The sequence below is a fragment of the Macrotis lagotis genome, chromosome 3 (genome assembly GCF_037893015.1).
Source record: "Macrotis lagotis isolate mMagLag1 chromosome 3, bilby.v1.9.chrom.fasta, whole genome shotgun sequence".
Taxonomy (NCBI): Eukaryota; Metazoa; Chordata; class Mammalia; order Peramelemorphia; family Peramelidae; genus Macrotis; species Macrotis lagotis.
In genome coordinates, this window is record NC_133660.1 from 194,235,560 (window position 1) to 194,258,115 (window position 22,556).

Here is a 22,556-nt window from a genome sequence, read left to right on the forward strand (position 1 = left end):
TTCAGTAATTGTAAAACAAACGGAAACTTTCTTAGAAGTATTTTTTTTAAAAGGAAAATAACTCATTTATCTCAATTTATATCAAAATCACTAAACTTAATCACTAAACAAAAAATTATGGCAGTAGAGGATTTAACTTGGGACTCTCTGAACACAAAACTAAATAGCTAAGATCCAAAGTATTCATGTAATATTCCATAATCAATTTAAAATTTAAATACTTACTACACAAGAGACTTTCCGAAAACCATTCACAGCCACATACTGCGCTTTCATATTCTCCAATATTCTCCACTGACTCTCCAGGAAGACAGTATGTGTAGGTATAATTTCACTCTGCTCATCTAACCTACACAGAGTAAAACCACAATAAGCAGATTATTTTTTCCTTATTTGTTGGGGAAAGAGAGAGGCAGTTAAACCTATACCTTCAACTTCTATCTAAATTCATCTAGAATGTTTCTTGTGAGAAACAAAAAAAAAACAAAAAACCCTGCAATTTTAGGATCATAAGTTCATAGATCTACAGATGGAAATGACCTCAAAATTCATTTAGTCCAATTTCATTTTACAGATGAGGAAACTGAGGCCCAGGAAGACTAAAAGTTTGCCCAAGGTTCCACCATTAGTGAGCCTCAGAGATCAGATTCAAATTCAGGTCTCTGAGATGACTAAGCAAAGTTTAGGCTAGGAAAGTATCTTTGATTAAACAATCAACCAAGACCTCTGTGATCTCTCTAAATATTTTCTCACTTCTCTACTATTTTCTATTTCCAATACCACTAATCCTAGTTTTAAGTCATCATATGGCTATAATTTCAAACAGGTAAAATATCTGTAATATTAACTTAGTTAAAGAAGTTATATTTTGATTCACTTTGAGAATAAGCTAATAAATTTTAAAAGAAGGAAAAGTCTAGTTCTTCAAGTCTCAATCATTCAAGACTAAAGATGGCAACCTAAGGTTCTTATGGCTTATAATTCTGCACTACTGCAGTGAGGAATAGAGGAGAAAATGAGAGTTTTCTCTATTCTCCTGTGTACCTGGTATCCTTTTTTTTTCCAAAGATAAATTTTAGAGACAAGACTATAGTCACATTCAGAATTACCAGCCTTCCATTAAATCTTTGCTAATGCTGTTCCAAGGCTCTCTGCTCTTTTGAGATGTGATTTTGAGGAAATTTCATTCCAACCAAGTACATCTTACCTTATTCGAATAATATCTCCTCTATTTCAGAACAGTAAAAGAATAGATGGAAATTCCATTTTTCAGTTACCCAACATTATACTACACTTATCAATACACCCTAAGTAACTGAGTTTACATTCTATTATCAGTTGAGAGAAGTAACATTATCAATGTCTCTACCTTTTACAAGTTGTCCCACTGAACTCCTTTTCTGGAGTGTCTTCTTTAAGATATATCAAAGACAATGGTAACTGAGCCAAGACTCTTTCTTTGCCTTCTTGTTCTTCATTCTCCTTAAGAACTACTGTTATTGTTTCATCATCATAAAAATGTGCATCAAGACAGCTGTAGGAGCTGAAATAAAATGGAATTTATTATATGTAAAGATCAACCATTAACCAAGTAATCACTTTAAGCATGGGCATTAAACTGGAACTGCAGGGGGAAAAAAGATCAAGTCACTTCTCACTTAAGAATATATTTCAAGATTTATTATATTTGGAGTCATTTGATTTTCTTCTAAATTCCCACTGACCTTGTTCTCTAATTAACGATATATAGATCTAACAAAATTTTTTGATTATCCATTCATGACACCAAGAATATAAAGACAAATTTACTTTGTTCATGGTCACAGAACCTACTTGAAATCAATGTTCAGATTTAAGCCCTTATTCTAGTCAATCACTTTCTCTGTGGAGAGTTCCAGAGGACTTCATCATAAACAAAAGATTGAGAGTTAGTCTCAGAGTTAGGAAGATCTCTTTCTCAGAGCCAGGAAGATCTCTTTCTCAGAGCCCTGGGCAACTACCCAAGAATAAGTTACAAAGAAGGTGCCAACCTGCATTGCTAAAGTTTTCTCAACTGGAAGTTTCTCTTTATCATTGACATCAAAGGTGCAGTCCTTCTTGTTATCTTTATGAAACATGTTACCATAAGCATGCATAATTAGTTGAATACAGATTCTTTCATGCACAAAAAAAAAATGCAAGATTTTTTTCACCATAGCAAATACTAGCAGTATTATGGTATGATTGATGTTTCTTAAGTTCAAGTGAAATATTGGTATTCAAGAACAAAATATGCCTCAAGTAAATGACTACTACTAATTAACTGTGTGTTCTCTAGACAAGCTCAAGATATACCTATTTTCGAAGCTTTCACTTGCTGTATTCAAGAAATTTCCAAACTCAACAGCAAGCAGTCCATTATTGACAGACCTTGGAGAAATGAAGAAAAAAGACAGAATATCCTTTGGGTCAATCTGGATAATTCAATAATTGAAAAGCTTTTTCAAGTTTCTGATAGGAAAACTTAGTTCATTACTTACATAATATAATTAAAAGAAATATAAATTTAACTCTCACTTCAAAAAACATAACATATATATATATATATATGTTGCAAGGCAATGGGGTTAAGTGGCTTGCCCAAGGCCACACAGCTAGGTAATTATTCAGTGTCTGAGGACAGATTTGAACTCAAGTATTCCTGACTCCAAGGCCGGTGCTCTATCCACTGTACCACCTAGCCGCCCCCTCAGAAAACATATTATATTAAAGCATAAAGATAAATAAAATCTATCATCAATAACCCCTAAGAACATTATGTCATGAGTGAATTAATTTGGTTATCTAATATCTAATATCTTTTTTCCCCTTTTCTTAGCAGTCTCATTAAGATTCCGTCAAACTCAAGCATGAACCCCCTTCTCCCCCATATTTTTTAAAGGAACTGACAATCCCCGGAATCACTTCTCTTTTAACTCCAATCACTGGCCTCAGCACAACAAAAGAAGCTGTTATCAGTATGGAATACTTAATAAAAGACAAATTTGAAAACTGAAGTGAAACTCCATACTGTAGTAAAAAAAGAACTAGATAAACAGTAATCAAACTCTGTTTGATTAGAAGAAATTTGTAACATACTAATTGATTTAGGGGTTGTTTTGTTTGCCTTTATTGAAGGGAAGGCTAAACTTAAATGACATATTTTTCTTTTACATTTTTGCAAGGCAAATGGGGTTAAGCGGCTTGCCCAAGGCCACACAGCTATTATTAAGTATCTGAGGCCAGATTTGAACTCAGATACTCCTAACTACAGGGCTGGTATTCTATCCACTGCACCACCTAGCCACCCTTAAAATGACATATTCAAAAGCATTTTCCAATATACTAAAGAATCAGAAAATTGGAGTCTATCTAATCTAAACCTTTCATTTTTACCAATGATGAATGTGAGACCCAAAGAGATGAAGTAACTTGATCAAGTTAAATTAGTAGCAAAACCTATATTCAATTAAGAATAAGGAAGAAAAAACTCCTTATCTATTTGAGGAACAAGGCCATGCATATCAAATTTTTTTCCATTTTAACTTAATACTAACCTTGATATGTCAGTATGTCTTCTCAAAATGTAAATTTTAGAACCTGAACTATCTAACATAGTAAAGAGAACATAATGTAGGCTTGAAGATTTGTCATTCCAGCTGAAAAAAAAGTAAAATAAATTTAAAAATGAAATTTAGTAACTTCAAAAATTTACTAACTACAAAAAACTGTCAAGGATAAAACAGACAAAGGCTTACAGGAAGGGCAATTTGAACAATCTGGGTGTAGAATCCTCACTGAAACAAAAGGAAAAACAAGTCAGCAAATTCTAAATTTGCTGCTGAATTATACAGTGAAAATGTAGAGGAAAAATACCTTCTAGCAGCTTTGTATAAGGGAATACAGACAGCTTGATTCACTGATTTTCCAATAACATCCTATGAAAATAAACGTAATTTAAAACTGAATTGAACATGTTTCTTGAGACATACACAAGTATTCTAAGAAAATAAAGCAAACAATTAAAAGTACCTGGTTTCAGTCCAGTTGCTGTGTAAAATTATCTAATAATAAGAATCTTTGTTTTTTCAATTCTTTATAAAGTACTTTCCTCCATAATACTCTCATCAAATATGAAAACTAAAGCATCAGTCATGTTTGCCACCTTTCTTTAAAACTGTAATTCTTCACCTATCTTCCAGTTTCCAACCTCCCCTTTCTCCAAAGTTCACCCTAAGTAATGTTCCTAAAGCACAAGTCTTATTCCCTTTCCCTAAAGTTTCACAAAGTTTCCCACTGTTGATTCAACAGAATATAAACTTTGTAGCCTGGCATTTAAGGTCTAAGTGGCCAAGATCATTTCAGTCAAAGTAGGCTATTTATTTGCAAGTGATCCCCTTCATCTCCTGCCTGTAGAATTAAAGGACTAGCTGCAGTACTTACTACTCCTTCAATGAAGCTTTCTCAATTCTTCTCATCTAAAAAGTGATTCCTTCCTCTTTCAATAGTTTGAGAATCTCTCTTATGAACTTAAATGACATTCTAATTTGTTAAAGTGAGCTCATTTATATAGACATCTCTTCCACTCTACTAGATGTTTTCTTTATATTTCCAGTCCCTAGTCCACTGTGATTTCAGAAGACACTTAAAAGAGGTTTATTGAATTGGAGTAACTTCTCTCACCATTGCCACATTAGTAATAAGAGTCAGGTCCAGGGACTCAAATTCAAATCTACTAACCTCAATTCCAATCCTTTTTCCATAATCATCACTATGTTGATCAAAACCACACCTCTTTTCTAAAGCAACTTTAATGAGGGTAGCAGAGGAACAGAAGACAATAGAAGAAAACTGCATACTCTTAAGCTCACATCCTTTTAAGACTTAAGTGGTACTAACCAAATGTCTTTATGCTACTACTGTTCATAATGAGCTTGTTCAGTGATTGAAACACTCCAATGCTTTTAAGACTACTCATAATTTTCCTACCCAATTTTTTAAATGACCACAACAATAATTATTTGTATAGGATTATAAGTAGTTATATCCTGAATTATTCTTCCTGATGCTGTCAAAAGAACATCTCTAATGCTTAAGTCCATTTCCTCACTTAAAAGTCATCAGTATCTCCTAACTGTCTATTAAATAAAATTAAAACTTTTGGGAATTCAAAGTCTTCCATAATCTGGCTCAAATTTTATCTGAAACTTACTGCTGGTTTTTGTAAACAACGATCGATTATGCCCTCCATCTGTCTTTTCACGAAATGCAATGACTTTTCAGGATAATAGGGAAACAGCAAAGGACTTTCTGTAAACAAAAAGTTATGACTTACTATACAAAAAATTAGAAGAAAATATCAACTATTAAATAAGCACAACCAATAGTCCTACTCTCATTAAAGAATTCAATTTGGGTATTTCAATGTCTTACAAAGATTAATTATATTCAATCAGTCAACAAGTATTTAATTGCTTATTCAGTATATTTTACTGAATAGATGTTAAAAAGAATTCCATTTAAACTGGTTAAATTTGTTTTTAAGTTTTTTTCAGAAGGGCAACCATAAGATGGAAAACTCAATTATGTGAGGCATTTTACAGTAACATTACCAAAAACTCATAACGTAATACGGAGGGATAGTGATTGTATCTCTGATTTCATTGAGGTAGGGTACTCCCAGGTCTAGAAATATTCTCTGCCAAAATAGACAGGCACCTTCTCTGCACTTTAGCTAGAGACCTGCCTGAAGCACTGGGTGATTGTCATTGCCCAGGCTTCAGACCTTATCATTCTACAGAATTTGCTCTCTCCAAACCACCCAATGACAGTTCCAAAACTACCAATGATCTCTCTTATTGACCAGATCTACTGACCTTTTCCTCAATTCTCATTCTCCTTGACCTCTCCAAGGGCCTCCCCCATTAGAGTGTGAGCTCCTGCCTTGAGGACAAGGACCTCAGGCTTACTTAGTCCAGTACCTGGAACATGTGAGGAGCTTGATACACGTTTCTGGGTTGACCCCTTCTCTCCTCCCATAGCTGTCACTCCAACTTGGGCTTCATTACTTCTCTGTCAGGTAACTCAAGCAGTCTCTTAATGGAGCTTCCTGCCTCAGTTCTCTCAACATTTTAATCCAATAAAGTCGTGGTCAAAGAAATTTCCCTTAAGCACAGATTTGATCATGCAACTCCCCTAAGCAATCAATGACAATAACTTCCCAATGCCTCTAGGATCAGGTACAGACATCTCCAGTTAGCTTTCCAAGCCTCTCACAAACTGTTCCCCCATCTTGCTTGAATCTCCTATGCTGTCCAGCCACAGCAGCCTTGGCCACACCCCCGCACCCCATTGGTCCCTGACCACAACTCCACCTCCTTTAAGAATGGCTGCAACATCTTCTTCATTAAGTCTTCCCATATCTCCCTCGGTTCTATATTGTCTTTCTCAAATGACCTTGCATTGAACTATTTTGTAGATATGTGTGTGTATATATATAGTTGTGCTTCACATACATGGATGTACATACACACAGATACACATATATGTGTGTAGGGGTTGTGGATGAGCATGTGTTAAAAAATTTCCCTACTAGAATACAACAGAGCACATACATTTTCTATTACAGAACATAAGGTACAAAATACAGCTCCAATCAGCACATAAAGGTCTCATGTGTGGTCAGCCAGCATTCATCTTTGTGGATTGTACTCAATAGTCAAATAGATCTTGGGATGCCATAAGTTCTCAAGTTTATACTTGTACCCTCTACTCTTAGCATGGTGTCTAGATAGAATAAATCTTTAATAAATGCCTTGACTGACTGTCTCCATGGAGCTATATACTTTATGTTATTTAAACACAGATCTCTTATTCAATTCCTACTTGCTGTGTTTCTTCATATGACTGAAATGAACACAAAAGGAATTACTGACTTCAAAAGTGCTTGAACAGAGCTAAAATAAGTGCTCATTAAATACTTGATTATTAACTGGCTTATAGAGATTTAAATATGGTCAAAGACTATTTATTGTATTAACATTATCATTAAATACCTTTAAGGTGAGTGCTATTCTGAAGAAAATCATACCATTGGTTTCCCTCGATATTAGGTGGTGACACAAGATCATCATCTTCATCTTTCAAATACTGGAAATAAATTATTTAGAACATAAACTCAAGAAACAAAGAAATTGTGTTAAGAATAAAAAGTGCTTCTAATTAATGTTATTCATCTATAGAGGAACATCCATCTCACTTTTAGATTTCCTGGATGTGATTCCATTATCATAAGCCATACAAAGAATAGTGCGTATAAAATTACTGAGTAAATAAAGATTATTATACTCTATAATATCTGAAAAAAAACAGACTTCAAATTTTCAGTACTCTAATTCTAGTAAATAAATTTTAATTACGTTATTAGTTATATAATTAATTCACAACTGTTTACAAATGAACACTATATCTGTTGTGGAATCTAGAATACCACTACCCCTCAAAAGTGTTAAGTCTAATATTACCATAAATTTTTACAGATTTTATAGATTGTTAAGGAGATAGCATGATAGCCAGTTCAATAAAAACTTTTTACCTGACCAACTCTTTCAACATTAAAATATTTTCCTTTTCGATTATAAAGCTCTGGAGCCTAGAGAAAACAAACATGATTCAATACAAAGTCAATCTCATTTACTTAAAAGTAAATTGTCAATTAGTGTTTTATAATATAGCATATGTATTTTCCATTATAGAACATGAGGTCAAACACAGCTCAAATAAACTTATTCAAAGGTGAGATGTGTGATAAATAAGCATCGCTGTTCACAATTTACTCAATAGTCAAATGGATCCCTGATGACATTAGTTTTCAGTTATTTGAGAATTGATAATGGCTTTTATTAAACTAGAATAAATATTACATCTTTTTAATTAAAACAGGGTCACCACTTTGGTCGTTAGAAGACAATATTATAAAACATTCTGATCCCTACCTCATTGAAATGCTCAGTAAGAAAATCGGCAACAAATGTGATATCTTTTTGAGTCATCTGCCAAAAAAGATAAAAGAACAAAATGTTAGAAAAGCATCTATACAAAGAAAATTTTCCAAATAAAAGAAATAGTTAAAATAACAAAAAAAAGCATCATTTTGTCACTTAAAAGAACAGAAAGTCATATAAATGGTTTATTTTTTCCAAAGTAGTTCCAACATTTAAAGTTCATACAATAAGATCATGAATTCACAGGGCTGTAAGTGGCTTGGAAAGGCATGTATTAAGAAATGAAAAAAACCTGTTTCCCTGACTCAACCAAGCAAATAGCTCTTAAATTCCTTATATCCTTAAGAGGTCTTTGAAGGGAACTCTCAGGATTAAGAGTGAGCCAGCCCCAACTCCAAAGATGGCTCATGACCATACTCTACAGTATTATTAATTTCCTTTTCATCCTATTTTCAATGAAGTCTGGTAGTTTCAAAAGTTTGATTCCAGTTCCAGTTTCACCCTTCATCTTTAAAGGCCATGATATAGTTGTGATTGGGTAAAACTTCTTTAATCCAACTCTAAAGCTATTACATCTCAGAACTGAAAACTCGTAACCCATCTGGTGTATAGTATTTAATAACTGTTCACTGACTGACTGATTACTCATACTGAAAATAATCCTACACAAGACATTCAGAGCATAGAGCATTAGGAAGATTGAACTTGTTCAATTAAAACTGATTTAGTCCATCTGGCTTCAGGCTAGACAAACTTAACTCATCTTCATCACTAATTTTTAAGATACCAAAAGGAAGGAGATTCCACTGTCACATCTGACAAGTCATTTAAATGTTCCACAGTCCTCAGAATTAGAAGCAAAAATTTTCATCATCAGGAACCAAACCTGTATTACATCAATTAAGAGTATTTAATCCCTATAATCATCAAGAAGAGCTGCAAAGGAAATAGACTTCAAAAAGATAAAATGCAGACCACAAAGACATTTGTTCTGTGCACAGTGAGATCATTGATTCATTACAGCAAAGGTCAAAATCAAAAACCAAATTAAAAGGATAGAGATGAAAAGGTAAAACATGATATCCTGACCTGATAACAAAAAATTGGAAAACAATAATGAAAAAGAAATTGACATGTATTATTTTTATTTTCTACTGAAGTCTGGGTAATCGCAATAACTTGGTCAAAGAGTCAAGAACATGACTAAGCCAGCAAGTATATGATTTTTTTTCCAAGTAGAGAAGTATGTTAGGTAAAAGAAACACCAATTTGGAATATAAACTTATTCAGAAAATGTTAAGATTACAGACAATATCCTCTCCAAAAATAAACAAATTGTTGTAGAAGGAAAAATTAGTTTACAGAAAGTTTGGCATAAGCTCCAGCCAAGACAGACTATCAAGAATTTTTAAAGGTAAAACTGGAAGAACAACAAAGAAACATAAAAGGTAAAAGATATGTCAGCACTGCCACAACAAGCTATTTTCATCTTCAATGACAGTGGACTGACATTTGGACTTTAATATCATAAATCCCCACTATATTGAATCAACAAATAGAAATGGCACAAAAGAAAACAAAGTTATCCAGTTGGGCTAAACAAAGCAGATACAATGAAGGTTTGTGCTGAATATTATACAGTACTGAGAGACTGATTCTCAAACTCACAGGTTTATAAATTTAGAACCAGAAGACTGTGTAGGTCAGAGGTCCTGGTTAGTATAAATTTCAATTCTGCCAATTGTTGCTGCTTCCTTTTCCTTAAATATAAAAGATTCTACAATTAATGGCTGGGTTCCCATGTACTTTTCAATCAATGAATTAAGAGATCAACGCTAGTTCAAATCTCTCATTTTGCATATGAGAAAGCAGAGACACCGAATTGCTAAAGGTCAACATGCTGGGATTCAAACTCTGATCCTCTGGCTCCCAACCTAGTGTGCATTTACACTGTTACCAACTGAAAGGGGGAAGATTCCAAATGATTAAGAAAAATTAGTAATAGGCTTATTACCCAAAAAAAGTGTTCAAGAAAACATCAAGAACTATAAATGTCAGCTACAACTACTATTACCATCACTAAAATTACTATCATTATTTTAATTGGCCCAAATGATTACTTTTTCATTTCTAATCATTATGAAAATGATCTTCTTAAGTACGGAGAGCATATTTGAGGAAAATGAGATGGAACAGTCAAATTTTTACAAAACTTTCTACAGTAGACTCTATCTTCCTTGATACAACTGACAGACATTATAAATTATAGACATTATAAGATCCTCCTGATTATAAAAAGAAATTCAGTAAAATGCAGATTTAAATGCTCTCTTCCAAAAAAAAATACATCCTGTGCACCTTTAAGATCACACAAAATTCACTCAAACAAAAGAGATAACCTTATCTAGCGTGTCCCTGATTATTAATATCAATTAAGATACAAAACAGGGAGATATATGTTCATGAAAGATATCTATCATTGTCTGAGGGCATCCTAAAGTCCAAATGGTAGAGGCATTCCTTAGAGAACAAGACATACTCCAAAAGACATGGTGCTGACTGCATCAATTCACAAAAAATGTTAAGAAGCTTCCTCAGTAGGATTCACAGTCTAAAGAAATAAACCTCATCCATAAAGAGAAAACCAAATGACTGAAAATGTCTACTGATGAGATTACGGCAGGAAGCTGAATAGGCAGCCCAGTGAATTACCCCAACAATACATGTATCTACAGATAGCCAATGAACTGGACACAGAATTGAAGAAAAAAGCAAACTGGATTATATTTGGAAAACTGTGAAGTGTTTAGCATAGCAAAATTTGGCTCATAAGTAGGTACTTCATAGAGGTTTACTAATTAACAGAATGTCTTCAAAAAGTTCAAGCTGTTCTCTAACACAAAAAGCAATTTTTAAAATATTCTTCCAGTGATGTTATAGCTATGGCAGTAGAATCCTTCAATTTAAGAAGAATCAAAATTGGTGGAGATCCAAAGGACAATAGAGACGCATGCAGCCTGTAGCATACTGTCAATGATGGCTCACAAGCAAGACATAGTGTTAAAGATATCATTCAGGAAGTATATGATCAGAAAAAAGAAAGGACCAGTCAAATAGTGGTAGTAAAAGGAAGGGATAACATATGGACATTCAATTGTCTCATTAGTGTGCCAGGTAGACTCTGTGGAGGATTCATGAAAGGATATGCATAAGAAATGCATGAGATTAAAAAGGCATGAGTGATCAGCATCCATGAAAAGGAGTATATACAATGACTGGATTAAGAATCCTTTGAATTACTAAAGAAGTTTTATAATGTATTTATACAACATCTGCTATGAAATAAAAATTTGACATTTATTGAATCTCTAAATTAATTATGTAACACTGCTTGTATTGCCAGGGTAGTTAAGACTTTCTAAATCCTAGTAATTATCTGTACTAAGAAAATACACTACCTTGTTCAGTTCTGGAAGTACATGGTCTTCTGACATTCTCAACATTGCTGGAAAGATAAAGTTAAAATTATCTTTCAATGAAAATCACAGAAACATTTAATAAGAAATTTAGTGTATATTTTTTCTTTCATGGAATAAATTTCTTCTTTCTATTAAAATAGTACCTTCAAGCACAGAATACTCCAATATTTTCCTTCTAGAACTGGACACTATAAATTAGGATTAAGCTCTTCATCCCCGATTCAAAAATGACCTGATCTACCTTTTTCTTTATTCTGTTCAATTTTTTTTATTCCTTTCAAACATCATTGACTTTACATTGATTTTTCCATTTCAAATTCTTTGTCTTCCTTTGTTCAAATGAAATATCACAAGTGAAGGCTTTACAAAGTTTAAGACACTATAGACAGGACTATGTAAATGGTAGCTTCTATTATGACAATGATGTCTAGTTTTATAGGAGCTCCTCCCTCTGAGCTAGAGAAAATTTGTTAAATATCAGTTTCTCCACAAAGTTTTACTCCATTACCAAAAAATATTTGTACTATTAATTATGTATAAATGCTTCACTTGAACATAGCTAATATTTTAAAAGTTGCTTATATGTCAGAGACCCTTTACATTCACTTTCAGATGTTATATTAGAAAATGTACTTTGGGTAATGTCCAATACAATCATTTTTAAAAATAATTATTTAAGATTTTTAAATGTTAGGGGCGGCTAGGTGGCGCAGCGAATAGAGCACCAGCCTTGGAGTCAGGAGTATCTGGGTTCAAATCCGACCTCAGACACTTAATAATTACCTAGCCATGTGGCCTTGGACAAGCCACTTAACCCCACTGCCTTGAAAAAAATCTAAAAAAAAAAAAAGATTTTTAAATGTTAGATGGGGACTTAAGAATTTCATAAATTAGAAAACTAAATGATAAGCTCAAATGTTATACTACAAATTAGTGACAGAGCCTGAACCCAAGCCTCTTAACCTGTTGTTTTCTCTTTCCTCAAATGACACTATGATGAAGATTCATCAGAAACTGGTTTCTATGATTTTTTTTTTGGTTAAAGTTCACTTCAGTAATCTTTGATTTTATCAATGTGTATTTCCTTAACCAACAGAGATTGAGAACAACTATACCTTAGTAAATGATATTTGAGAGTTGCAGCAACCAAGCAACATTCTTCATTTACCCACCATTCTTCAGGTTCTGAGTCCCTTCATAAGTAACTGGGTTGATCCTTTGTCAAAAGATCAAGTCTTGTTGGACTTTCCTTCAAAGCTTTTCCAGCCTGGCAGATTCTACCCATGTACCACTGGCATAGCACTCCAGAACCTAGGTGCACCCTCATGGTAAGACCAAGCAGTGGAGCAGGAATTGGAGGTGGGAACAGAATAGCCAATTCCTATTGTATAATGCAATCAAGGCAGTGTGGTGCAGTGGCTAGATGTCAGTATCAGAGTGAGGAAAAGATGTATTTAAATAATCACTCTGACACATCCTGGCAATGTGAGCATGAGCGAGTCACTTAACTCTCAGTATTCCCCAGGCAACACTCTAAGACAAACCACAAATAAGGTGCCAACCTACACTGGCGAAAGGAGTTTCTATCCTGAGAGTGCCCCCCCTGAAAAATAACATCCCAAGTCTAGACTCCTCCCCAAAAATGTACAAATTATATAAAGTCACATAATATTTTTTATGAAATCAGAGAAATTAAGAGTTAGAAGCTGCCTCAGATGCTTGTCAGTTGCATGACCCTGAGTAAGGCACTTAACCTTTTTCTGCTTCAGTTTCTTCCTATATAAAATAGGGGATAATAGCAGTAGTACCTACCTCATAGCATTGTACTAAGGCTTAAATGAGATCACATATTTGAAGAACTCTGCAAGCTTTCTAGTACCATCATCATCATTATTATTGTAATATAGGAATTCTGGTAAAGACCCTCTTATTTCCCACTATGATTAGTAGTCTGGGCAAATCACTTTACCAATCTAAGCCTCAATTTCCTCATCTGCAGAATTAGGATGACAGTACCTACCTTTTAAGTTGTTGTGAAACTACAAATAACATCTTAAATACAAAGTTCTCTACAAACTTTAAAGTACTATATATAATGTAAATACAGCACTGAGAGATTGTTTCCTGCTAGGACTACTAGGTAGTCAACCAGGAAGCTTCACTAGAAGCTTCACAAATGAAGCTAAAGGGCCAATATCTATTTTGGGAACAGCAAAGTGATCAAGTAAAACCATTATAAATTTTAGGTTTGGGGTCTTCATTGGAAATGAAAGTTTTGAACATTATGGGGAATATAAGGTTATTAATCTCTCTCTGTATTTCAGGGTTTTAACAGAAAATAGTTAATATACTCAGAATCTAAGAGTTGGAAGACATTCAGGGCTATCTTCATCCAACCTACACCCAAATAAGAAACCCCTCTACGAATATCTTGACAAGTGGTTATCTAGCCTTTGCTTTGCCTTTCCCCAGCAAGAAGGAATTCATTATATCCTAGGGAAGCCCATTTCACAGAAAGTTATAAAGTTTTTTCTAATAGCAAGCCTAAATTCACTTCTTTGCAACATCTACCCATTTCAGTATAATCTTTCTTGAACATGACAATATAGACTTTAAGACGATTTTTATGTCTCCCTAAGTCTTCTCCCTTCTAGGTTGTTACATCCTCCAACCAACTCTCATATAGTACAAACTTAAGGTTATTTACCTTTAAGCTTGCCAGATGTTCACAGTTCTTCCAATATTCTATATGTGATTTTGACTATGCCCTGTAAGGTAGACTATAATTAAATTAACTTTTGGGTCTTAAAATCATACCACTAATAAAATCCCTAAGACTCTCTTTCAAATGAACTATCTAGCCAAGCCCTCTCTAAATTGTACTTATGAAGTACATAAACTTGTACTTCTACTCTGATTAAATTTTACCTTAATAAATTTGGTCCAATATTCTAGCCAGGATTTGAAATCCTGAAACATATGCTATTAATCTCCCCTAGTAAGCTGATAAAGATACCACTTACATCTCCCTAAAAAGTTCAAAAACATATTCACTAGACACTTATGAAGCACAATGCAACCAAAGCCCAGTTGATACTGGGCACTTTGGGTCCTGCCATTCAACAGTTCTGTATCCACAAAAATATATCACTCTATCTCTCTCACACATCACTCTTGTCATTTGATAATGAGGCTTTGTCAAATGTCTACCACATTCACCTAATCAACCTGTCTAGTAGCTCTCTCAAAAAAGGAAAATGAAGTCAGTTTGTCATATCCATTCTTGAGACTTTCTGAGAATAACATTTACTAAAATCCAAGTCAAGCTTACAGGTCTACAGTTTTCAGACTTGACTCTCTTCCCTCTTTAGAAAACTCAAACAAATTCGTCCTTTCTCCAATCCTGTAGCACCTCTTCATTCTTGATGGTCTCAGCTAACAATGATAGTAACTCAACAATCAAATTTCCCAGTTTTCTGTATTCTAGGAAAAGAGTTCATGCAGGACAAATGATTGTTTTCCTTAGTTATACTGAGTATCATGTCTCTTATTAGCCATTTTTGTCCTGTTCTTTCCTATCTAAACATTATTGTCCCTGGCAGAGAAAGTGGAAACAACTAAACCATACATAAAAAATTAAATAAGAGTTTACTTTTTAAAAAAACAAGACAACAATATAAAAGACGACATGAAATGTATTATATGAAGAAATATGTAGATGTTCTTTTTGGTCTGAACTTCTGAAAACAAAGCATCAAAATGAGTGAAATATGTAATAAATTCTGTGAGAGCATACAGATTTTTTTAAAAATATAGGTAATGGAGAAGAGAGTGGTTACTATTATTTTACTCAGTTGAAAAAATACAAAAAAATTATTTCAGTATTGAGTCTAGAATTAAGTTATTACCCTTACCCATTAAGAACAAGCAGAAAGAAATATTCAGATAATCTTACCTACATATAACCACCGGAAAAATGCTTTGAAGTTTTTCATACTACTATCTATTACTCTAAACAAACAAAACAAAAGAGGTTAATAATAAATTTTGGGTAATTAGTACCACTTATTTTTTACTTAAAATGAAGCAGAATTTTATATCTAAAAATTAATGCCCTATATATTTCATTGTAACTACATGACAATTAGAATTTTAAGGACAAAATTCATAAACCTAACAAATCCAGAAATCATATTCCAGAAGAGCAAATTCACTTCCAATTTAACATCAAGGCAAATAACTCAGATTCTACCTGGTTCTAAGAAAACTTGCCACAAAATATGACATTATTTCCGAGCATTCAGGAAAGTGTGAAATCCTTTTCTAACTTTGCAAATATAGGAAATCAGAAAAACTGTTTTCAGCATTATCTTCAAAATATGCTCACTGGTCAAAATAAAAAAAATCAACACCAAGAGAAAATCATTTTTGTGGAATTTCTACTGTGACAATTCCTGTGCTCTCAAATGATATTGTGCTTAGAATATAATTCCTGACCTTCACAAGTACTAAAAGGACTGGAAAAAGTGAATTTCAACCTCTTTTATATAGAGATTTAAACTCAAAATAAGTTTTACAAGGCATTTTTCATTTTGCTTCAATTCCTTTCTGGATATAGAAGGATATCTGGATATCTTTCTGGATATTATAAGCTAATAAATGTTAAGATTAGAGGCAGCCAGATTGCACAGAGGATAGAGTACTGGCCCTGGAGCTAGGAAGACTTGAGTTCAAATTTGGTCTCAGACATTTAATAATTTACCTAGTTGTGTGACTTTGGGCAAGTCATTAAACCTCATTGTCTTGCAAAAAAACCCAAAAAACAAAACAAAACATAAATGTTAAGATTTGAAGTTAAAAAAACAAGACTTTTGGGGGCACTTATCCTCTCCAAATCTCAAAATCCTTTGCAAATATTAAATCAAATAATATTCCTAGGGAGATTAGTCAGTATCATTGAACTTGCTGTATATAGTAAGAAATTTGAAGTCAGAAATTTTAGGTGACTTATTTTAGATTCCTGAGCAACATCTATCAGCTCCTACATGTTTACCCCACCACTACTTCAAAGAAAAAGAAATGTTTATCACTTCCATCAGCTTCAGGAATGTTGGATTTATACACCACAGTCTGAGAACTGGGAGAAATGTTAGGTCACCTAGGCCAATCTTCCACCCCACTCAGGAATCCCATCTATTAACATCTATTTAACAAACTTTTACAAAGCATCTACTAGGTGCAAGATATTGTATGTTAGAGCACTGACATGTGGTTATATGGCCCCTGCATAATAACCCTAGGATTGGAGATTCACTGTTCCAAGATGCTGGAACTCCCTTCCCCCACTATATGTTCCTTAACAAGTTCTAAATCACAGTTTTAGACCTGGAAGATCATCTCATCCAATCTCACTCATTTTACAGAAGAGAACAATGTTGTTCAGAGAGGTTCAGTGATTTGCTCAAGATCACAAAGGGAGTAAAAGGCAAGTACCAGAAATTTTTCAGAGGTACAAAATTTAAATGAGATGCTCACAGATGGGGTCACACATGGGGTCACACATTTAGAAAATGAAATATCATGGTCTAGACCAACATTTTATGCTTTATACACCACTACCATTTTTGCATGTGGTACAAAATTAACAAATGAATTAATAAGATCCAAGTTTACATTAGTTATTTTTTTTAGCAACCTCACACTGTTGACTTATATGAAGGTTGTGTTCAACAGATATGCCAAGGTTTTTTTTCCCACTGTTAATATATTTAATCAATATTTAAGGCTGCATTGCATCTTCTCTTCAGCAAGATACTATATCTCAATTTCTTGAGAATAGGCATAAGACAAAGCATTTAGTAGCTCTGGCTAAGTGACTTTAGGCTATTTCACTTTTATTGCCTCAGTTCTTTTTTGTAAAATGGAATAAAAGTACAATATCATAATTACTGCAGAGAAAAAATGATTTACAATGTAAAAAATTTTTTGGTTTTTGTTTTTCCAAGGCAACGGGATTAAGTGACTTGTCCAAGGTCACAGAGCTAGGTAATTATTAAGTGTCTGAGGACAAATTTGAATTCAGGACCTTCTGACTTCAGGGCTGGTACTCTATCCATAGCGCCACCTAGCTATGCCCCTAAGGTGTAAAAATCAATGAAATTATCTTTATGAATAGGAAAAAATTCATCTTTTTTCTTTGGCTTTCTTATTGCTTTCTCTCTTCAAAAAAACAATTTAGATTTTGTGATATAATCTGTATTATGAGGAAGAAAAAAAACCCTTCATATAATCATGTTACTTACTGAAGAAGTTCATTTGCCTTTAATATGAAAGAACCCACAGAAGTAATAGCATCTATGAAGGGGGAAAAAAAAAGATTTTACTTCTAAGCAAAAACAATTTTAATGTAATATAATGAGAAATAAATTGACTACCTTCAATTCCAGTGGCATCTAGTCCAAGAGGTTCATATTTTTGTCTCCAAGAAGCCATTCCTTTCAGTTCACTCAAATGGTACAATAAGGCCTCAGAGCCACTGTCAAAGTTAAAAAAAAACAAACCCATAATCGTTCAGTTATTCTCATCACTACCTACTATCACCATGGGTACTAAACACACAGTCTAAAAATTTACAATTTTTTAGACTAGAAACTGACAATAAGTTTAATTTGAGTTTTATTTTATAAGTTACCCCTTAGAACTTGAATGTTTCATTCCATCCTCATGCCTCCTTGAAGGATAAAATTAAAATGCAATTCAAATTGCATTACAATGATATTATAAAACAATCTTATTTGAGACTAAAATTAAAAGACCCCAAATAACTAAGATCCCATATAGGTTTTAATAAAGTTTAAATCTTAAACACAACATTACTTCCTAATTTATTTTACTTCCTCAAGGCAGAGTAACAATCCCATTTCCAAATCTTCTCAAAACAGGTGGGAAAATAAGTCAATCTATATGTGATAGTGAAATCAGTCTGGAGGTGATAGATGGACTCAAGTCATTTGCTCTTTAAGTCCTACTTCTAAATCCATTTCAATGATTGATCAACCAAAATCACCAGCTCAAAAAGATGTAAAAGTTTGGAGCCATGGGTAAGGGACAGTCACCAGGTGATAAACTACACTACAAAATTCTAGTTAAATCAATTACAACAGCTACAATGCTAAAGAATTTCAAATAATCATACCTCTGCAAGTGACTTATGACCAATTTCTGTATACTGGAATATGAAGATTCTATAGACTGGCCAAGCTTCTTTAAGCCCTAATTAAGAAACGAGAAATAATTGAGCATGCACCTAAGAGAACAAATGCTACTTTAAAAGAAGCAATAAAATGTTTTTTGCATTCCAAAAGAGGCAGTGTGGCATAATAGATAAAGTTCTGGCCTTAAAGCCTAGAAAATCCAGGTTCAAATCTCATCTCTGTCACATAAACTGCCTCTAACCTACCTCAAGGCTCCAGACAACATATTAAGATGCTGACTGACTAATGGTGGGAGAAGGGAGCCTATACTGATGAAAACACAGATCTAATTCTTAGTCTTTGAAATTCAGAGTCATTTCAAAACACACACATACTGAATTATTAATTATACCTTTACTGTTAACTGGTTCATTAAGAGGGACTGAAGTTCAAGGCTAAAATGAAAAAAAAAAACAGAATTTTAATAATTTTTCTCTATTTTAAAAACCTCTATTTCTCTTTTACATTTCTGAAACTAAAGGTTTACAAACTCCATGCAAGAACTGAACACATTTAATGTACAAACTAAAAATTATCCCTTTACCTTGCTTTCCCCCATAATAGTAGCTGCATGAATTCATCCTGCACTGAAGTCGTTGTGTTCTTTTCCTAGTGGTCAAATATTATTTTGATAATTATTTTTATTTTAACAAGAAACTAAATATTTAAAATGTACACAGAAGAACACAATTCCTACACCTTTACTAAGTCTTCCCTAAAAATTCATATTTAAGTTGGTTAATAGAATATTAGTGACTAAAAGAAAACTAATAATTTTTATAACATTTACTCTTACTAGTTGTTTTATTTTATACAACTACCTGCTCTGTCATCCCTACTCTACATCCAATAATCCTCTCTGCCAACCTTCCTCAAGTGACCACACCATCCTCACAGCAAATAAGTCAATTATTTCATAATTACGCCAAAATGGAAAGCATGAATGACAGTTTATAGGATAAACTATTCTATTTTTAAAATTACTTGAGTAGTTATATCAAACTGAAAAATTATTATTCTCAAACTAATATTTCTCCATTTATAGGTTTTCTTAAATGCCTAAAATACAAACTAAAAATAAATAAGGAAGTTAATGCATTACTTAATTTTTCCACTGGCTTAAGTAATAATACCTGTACAAATTTGGTAAGACGAGAATCCATCTGCATCAAAATTTCTTCCCAGGCCTCACACATGCAAGTCAATGATAACCTAATATACTATTGGTGAAAAAAGCAAAAAAAAAAAAAAATATTAGACAATGAAAGTATTTTGATCTAAGATATTACTTACAATTTTTATTTTTATTGTTTTCTGACTCATAATAACTGGAAATTTATCTTCTAGTTTATTTAGCTTTGAACTACATAGGAAAAAGATTAAAAAAATACAAATAGCAGTCAGTGTCAAGATATATTTCAGAAACCATTCTATTGAAAATTTGGACAAACCTACTGAAATGCCATGTTTAAAATTTTCTACAAGCAAATTTCAGATTATACTCAACTGTCAAAATAAATGTTTGGCCAAATCATGTAGTTTAATATAAATCATAAGTTCTGAAACAGAATTAGATTATACACTGGCTTCTAAAAGTACACTGCCATTTAGAATTAAGTAAATGAGATGCCATATAGTTTACAACACCCTATGAGATAGTTTTCAAATTAATCTTTAAAGATTCATAAAGTAGTATTTGAATTGTTATAAAAAATGTTGGATTTTTAAAGAAACTATCAACAAATTTTCCATTCCTTAGGATAATACTAATTGACCGTAACAATATTTATCATATTGTGTAGAGAAACCTCAAAAAATAAAAGTTTATGCACTTGATAAGTAAGGACCAGAAGAAATCAACAACTTAAGAATTGCATAAAACAAATTTTAAATAAATACCTGCAAAAGAGTTGAAATATGAGTAAACTTTCTGGCCATCCGAGTAACTTCAGGTAAGTAAGTGGACAACAGACTAGTATCAAGCTGTAAAGCACAACAGAAGAAATTGTAGTGAAAATCAGATGCTTACTTTTTATCTTTACTTAAAGTTAAATTACTATATCAAGAGATGTGACCAGGGAGACAGAATATTATAAAAAATACAAGCTGTTTAATGCATAGTTTAGTGATCAAAACCCTCTACTTCAAGCCTCATAGCATTTTAAAAAATATCCAACAGATGACTGTTTTTTTTTGCTAATTTTAAGTAATACCACTTATACCCACATCATATGAAATCCCTTTCTTCTTATAAAATATGATGCTTTTATTGCAATCTACAAAAGAAGGTTTTTACAAACAGTTTAATCAGTTATGTTGGCTTTAAAAACACAACATTTCAGTTGTTGGACAAAGGATGCAAATCTTAGGTTTTTCTAATCTATCTTCTGGATCACAACTCTTCTTCATAAAATTAAAATAACTTTAACAATCTATTTCTGAAGATTATTGGGAATAGTTATCCAAAATGGATTATAAATTCACATAGATGATTCATTAAAAAAAATTAGGTCATCAAAGTATATATCTTTACACATATATATGTACCTCAGTAATGCACTTTGTATATTTTTTTGTCATACTACCTTTCTAATTGTAAATTCCAAGAAAGCAAGGATTGCTTTAATGTTCTATCTTGCTCTAATGTTTCTATCTTTTCCAGCTTGTAGCACACTATTCTACACATCAGTTATCTATTCTGTCTGCTGAATTGAAGAAGAGAAGAAAAGTGTACACAGATGGGCCACTCACTGGATCCTTTCAAGTATTCTGTTTATGTGGGCATCTGATTAGGTGGTTCCATATCTGAGGCAGGGAGAGGAGGGAAACTTCTGCTTAACAGCAGAATCAATGAAATATAAACAATTCAACTTTGTCATAGCTCAGTTTTCTTATCCTATCAAATGAGATATTTATAAAGTGCTTAGCACAGTATAGAGCCAAGCACCTGACAGGCAGTTAACTTATGCTTGTTGCTAGCCCTTCACCCTTGTCCATACCTACATGCAAATTAATAATAATCAATAATAATCAAGTTTTTGTTTTCTTTTTGCCTTAAATTTTTTGGTCTTTTGTGTTTTTTATCTCAGTGAAAATTCAAGGTATAAGGTTATTTGATATATGTAGAAGATCAATAATGCTCCTGTTTCTAGGCTAGAAACTAGAACTATGTTCTAGGACATAGAACATAGAAACCATAGACAGTTTTTCGCTGTTGAATGATAATTCCCAAAAGAGAATTCAAAAAGAGTGATAATTTTTTGGGGGGGTTTTGCAAGGCAATGGGGTTAAGTGACTTGCCCAAGGCCACATAGTTAAGTATTAAGTATCTGAGGAGAGATTTGAACTCAAGTCCTCCTGACTCCTGGTCAGTGCTCTATCCACTGTGCCACCTAACTGTCCCTAATGTTTCTATGATGAAAGAAATAGCAGCAGGCTACAATAGCTATGTGCCAGTTTGATCATAAGGGAAGAAGTTCTGGAGTCACATTCTGTTTCTGACAATCTGTTGTGGAAAAATTGTTTTTACCATGTGACTATGGACAAGTCATTTTTCTCTTAGACTTAGGTTCCTCATCTGTAAAAAAGGAGATAATATTACCTCTGGTACCTATCTGAGAATCATGTAAAGCTCAAAAATGATAATATATGCAAAGACCTTTGCAAGTCTTAAACAGCTCTTTAAGTCAGTTATTAATATTACTAAGTTATAGATCATCAAAAAAATGGTCCTTAACCATTGGAATCAATAGATTCCAAGCAAGTTACAATAAACTGCATTTTACACAGTTCTGCAGTTCAAT

At 33.1% G+C, this 22,556-nt stretch overlaps 1 protein-coding gene across 2 annotated transcripts in view; it reads right to left on the reverse strand.

Moving 5' to 3' along the window:
- ANAPC4 (anaphase promoting complex subunit 4) overlaps positions 1 to 22,556 on the reverse strand; it is a 51,426-nt gene that overhangs the window by 9,788 nt on the left and 19,082 nt on the right. For both annotated transcript variants that reach the window (XM_074229676.1, XM_074229677.1), the window contains 19 exons: positions 20,653 to 20,736; positions 19,887 to 19,973; positions 19,298 to 19,362; positions 19,106 to 19,148; positions 18,696 to 18,772; positions 17,935 to 18,035; positions 17,803 to 17,854; positions 15,456 to 15,511; positions 11,480 to 11,526; positions 8,013 to 8,069; positions 7,613 to 7,669; positions 7,074 to 7,167; positions 5,231 to 5,328; positions 3,895 to 3,956; positions 3,777 to 3,815; positions 3,576 to 3,677; positions 2,335 to 2,409; positions 1,370 to 1,543; positions 226 to 349 (listed from right to left, as the gene is read on the reverse strand). In XM_074229676.1, coding sequence (XP_074085777.1) covers positions 226 to 349; positions 1,370 to 1,543; positions 2,335 to 2,409; positions 3,576 to 3,677; positions 3,777 to 3,815; positions 3,895 to 3,956; positions 5,231 to 5,328; positions 7,074 to 7,167; positions 7,613 to 7,669; positions 8,013 to 8,069; positions 11,480 to 11,526; positions 15,456 to 15,511; positions 17,803 to 17,854; positions 17,935 to 18,035; positions 18,696 to 18,772; positions 19,106 to 19,148; positions 19,298 to 19,362; positions 19,887 to 19,973; positions 20,653 to 20,736 — 1,494 coding nt within the window. The remainder of the gene's footprint in view (positions 1 to 225; positions 350 to 1,369; positions 1,544 to 2,334; positions 2,410 to 3,575; positions 3,678 to 3,776; positions 3,816 to 3,894; positions 3,957 to 5,230; positions 5,329 to 7,073; positions 7,168 to 7,612; positions 7,670 to 8,012; positions 8,070 to 11,479; positions 11,527 to 15,455; positions 15,512 to 17,802; positions 17,855 to 17,934; positions 18,036 to 18,695; positions 18,773 to 19,105; positions 19,149 to 19,297; positions 19,363 to 19,886; positions 19,974 to 20,652; positions 20,737 to 22,556) is intronic.